The sequence below is a fragment of the Felis catus genome, chromosome B2 (genome assembly GCF_018350175.1).
Source record: "Felis catus isolate Fca126 chromosome B2, F.catus_Fca126_mat1.0, whole genome shotgun sequence".
In the NCBI taxonomy this organism is placed as follows: domain Eukaryota; kingdom Metazoa; phylum Chordata; class Mammalia; order Carnivora; family Felidae; genus Felis; species Felis catus.
The window spans coordinates 45,076,548-45,080,301 of record NC_058372.1 but is presented as its reverse complement, the minus strand read 5'-3'; the positions used below and the strand labels follow the sequence as shown (position 1 = coordinate 45,080,301).

The 3,754-nt window shown below is 43.5% G+C and overlaps 1 protein-coding gene across 1 annotated transcript; it reads right to left on the bottom strand.

Moving 5' to 3' along the window:
• Positions 1–290: 290 nt before the first annotated feature.
• Positions 291–1,600, bottom strand: LOC101091111 (spliceosome RNA helicase DDX39B-like). Its single transcript, XM_045057627.1, is given in 2 exon segments — positions 291–1,135; positions 1,138–1,600. Coding segments are annotated over 2 exon segments (1,278 nt in total). The 5' UTR covers positions 1,586–1,600; the 3' UTR covers positions 291–305.
• Between the last annotated feature and the right edge of the window lie 2,154 nt (positions 1,601–3,754).

The following is a 3,754-nucleotide window of genomic DNA, read 5'->3' as shown; positions in this document are numbered from 1 at the left end:
TAAATTTAAAATATTTTATTTTAGGTCAGCATACATAGTATTTAATATTGTATTAGGAAACTCATTTCATTGTATATATTCCTGGTGTTTTTTTTTTTTTTTTTATATAGTTTTGTTAAAAAAAAATTCAGATGATTCAGGAAACAGGAGTTTAGGAGTGGTGGTGATGCAAAAGGGGGAAGTCATGGGGTGGGGTGTGGGGGGTTGCTAGGGCAGGTGGCAGTAGTGTCTCCTTCACCCCCATGCCTGCTGTCATCTCCTGAAGAGGGACAGACGGTCACACTCCAAAACTATGGGTGAGTCCTCTACCGTGTCTGTTCAATGTAGGAGGAAATGTCTGTCTCGTCTGGCAGGTCACGAATATTGACTTCAAAGCGATCCTGCACGTCATTGAGGATCTTGGCGTCGTTTTCATCTGACACAAACGTGATGGCCAAGCCCTTGGTGCCAAACCGGCCTGCTCGGGCCACCTGACGCAGGTAGGTGTCAGAATCCTCAGGCATGTCAGAGTTGAAGGCAATGTTCACCCGTTCAATGTCCATGCCTCGGCCACATAGGTTGGTGGCCACAAGAATTCATCGTTGAAAATCTTTAAACTGCTGATACCGAGAAAGCCTCTCCTCCTGGGGCATCCCTCGGTGGATGGCAATGGCTGGGAAGTTCTGCTCCACTAGAAGCTGGGCCAGGGCAATGCAACGCTGCACAGACTTCACAAAGATCACCACCTGATTGAACTCAAGGACATCGAGAAGGTCAAAGAGCTTCCGGTTCTTCTCGTTGTCCTTCAGTTTCACATAGTACTGCTGCAACCCATGCAGCGTCAGCTTCGTCTCATCATCCACGAAGATCTCCATTGGGTCTTGCATGAACTTGCGGCAGACTGGACGGATCTCTTTGCTCAAGGTAGCACTGAACATCATGACCTGCTTCTCATCGGGGGTCATGCGAAAAATTTCCTGGACGTCCTGACGCATGTCGAGCTGTTCAAGCATCTTATCACATTCATCCAAGATAAAGTGTTTAATGTGTTTGAGATTGAGGCTCTTATTTCGAGCCAGAGCTAGGATGCGGCCAGGGGTCCCCACGATGATATGCAAGCAGTTCTTCTTCAGCACCTCTTCATCCTTCTTGATAGACCACCAAAAAACACCGTGACCTTGACATTGGGCATGTATTTAGAGAAGCGCTCGTACTCCTTACTGATCTGAAGAGCCAACTCCCGAGTGTGACACATCACCAGCACAGACACCTGTCTAGTAACTGGCTCCGGCTGTTGCAGTGTGTCCAGCACAAACACTGCTGTCTTTCCCATGCCTGACTTGGCCTGGCATAGAATGTCCATTCCCAAAATGGCCTGAGGGATGCACTCATGCTGGACTTCTGATGGATGCTCAAAGCCACAGTCAACAATGGCCCAGAGCAACTCTGGCTTCAGTAGGAAGTCACGAAAGCCAGAGCTGTGGATGGAGACATAGGAGTCCTTGACATCCTTCTTGGCAGGGGCCTCAGCCCCGTCTCCCCCTGCTGCTGTCTCCACCTCATCTTCATAGTCCAAGAGCTCATTGTCCACATCATTCTCTGCCATTCCTGGGCCGGCAGGGGGAGAAGGGGAGGGGTCTCCGGAAGGGTTCACGCAGAGTAAGTGAAAACAAGGGAGGAGAGTGGGGGCTTGAACAACAGTTTAAAAAAACAAACAAAAAACCTAGTTTCTGATAGAAGAGCTGAGCAAGGCGAGCGCATATGGCCTATATTCCTTAGTAAGAGTCATCATATGTAAAGATATCCAGTCTTTACCTACTTAACAAATAGGAATTATCTAATTATATAATAATTAAATTAATTAAATGGTTATTAGATAATTAGATCATTATTAGATCACTTTAATTTTATAAAGAATATTTACTTACCAACAAATACATTTTAAAGGGCATATTATATTTACTTTGGAGAAAAATTTAACTGTTAGGGCACCAAAAATTGATAAACGCTCTCATAAATTGGTGTTTTGAATTTTTGCATTTTCCACTTAAGAGCGAATCAACTGTTCTCTTTTCTTTTGAGTTTTGTTTACTAATGATGAGGTAAGAGAGGTTGCAAGCACCTTCCTGCAAATGACACATGTGGGAGTAGTCATGTTCAATAATTGAAAAGTCTTGGTGGCAATAATTCTTGCAACAGTTTTGTATTTAAGTTTGATTTTTTTTTTAAAAAGAAATCAATACATGTGGATGTACTGTTTAAGAATTTGTTTTAATTTTTTTTAACATTTTATTTATTTTTGAGACAGAGAGAGACAGAGCATGAACGGGGGAGGGGCAGAGAGAAAGGGAGACACAGAATCCGAAACAGGCTCCAGGCTCTGAGCTGTCAGCCCAGAGCCCGACACGGGGCTCGAACTCACGGACCGCGAGATCGTGACCTGAGCTGAAGTCGGATGCCCAACCGACTGAGCCACCCAGGCGCCTCTAAGAATTTGATTATTGAGTGTTTCTGTTGAATCTGGAGAGGAGCAATCTGAGACTTGGAGAATTACTGTCATGCCTATGCTCCTCATTGATAATCTTGTATTTTACCATTAGTATTTCTTTTGTTTTGTGAGTTATTAACTAACAATCCAATATGAGTATAACAATATATGAATAACAGAGTGATGTCACACTATGTATTGACTAAAAACTTCATAGTGAGTAGCAGGTCCCACTTGAGTGATAAAACAAGTAGACAGAGTAATGAACAAATGCATTTCAACACCATTAACCAAAATCCTGTAAACTTTTTAGGAAATAGAAGCAAAAGTAGATCCCGTCACTGCCCTTAACAACCTGATCTCTTCTCTTGTGTTACTGGTTGGGAAACCTTTCATAATTTTTCACGTGACTGAGAGGTTCAAAGAACGGCAAAACCTTCTGAATATCTTGACACAAGTATGGCCAAGAAAAAAGCAATGCCTTTGTCGACTCTCATTCAGTAAACCTAGTGCGTCCAAAGTCAGTAAAAGATCGCTAACGTTGTACACCACCGAGCAGAGGTAGTAAACCTACTCTGCAGGTTATGAGACTTGAACTAAGTCTCAGTTAAATTAAAAGACATCTCAAAACAGTCTAGGCATCTGGTGAGTGAAAGACGTAAATGTTCCTTAGGTCAGAGCTTCTCGAACTGTACTGTACCGTGACATCATGCAGGGGAGTTACTGAAATGCAGGTTCTGTTTCAGCATTTGGGAAGGGGGCAGGGGAAGTTTCTGGATTTATAACAAGTGTTTAGGTGATGCTGCTGCTGGTTCAGCCATAAGGGACTCTGAGGCCCTCTCCAGAGCTGGCAGGGGAATGCTAAATAACAGCATTAACCTTATTCAATGAGATAAAGTATATAGAAAAAAAAAACACGAAGCCCCAAACACAAGCTACTTGTTATATTAGTACAATCTATCTGTTTCCTAGTTTATTTTGGTCCCTGGACTCTATATCTACCTGGTAGGCATGAAACACCATCACCGTCAGCAACAACCAAGACTCATGCTGACCCCAAATCCATCTGTCTCCTATCAAAAAACACACCACACACTGAAACATTATTTGAGTTTTATGAAGCTGTGGAAGCTGTGGTTATATAGAAACAGAAGTCAGTGAAGAAAGATAGGTACACAGAGGCGCCTGGACGTCTCAGTTGGCTGAGCAGCTGAGTCTTGATTTCCACTCAGGTCATGATCTCACGGTCCTGGGATCAAGTTCCGTGGCGAGCTTCGTACTCAGTGC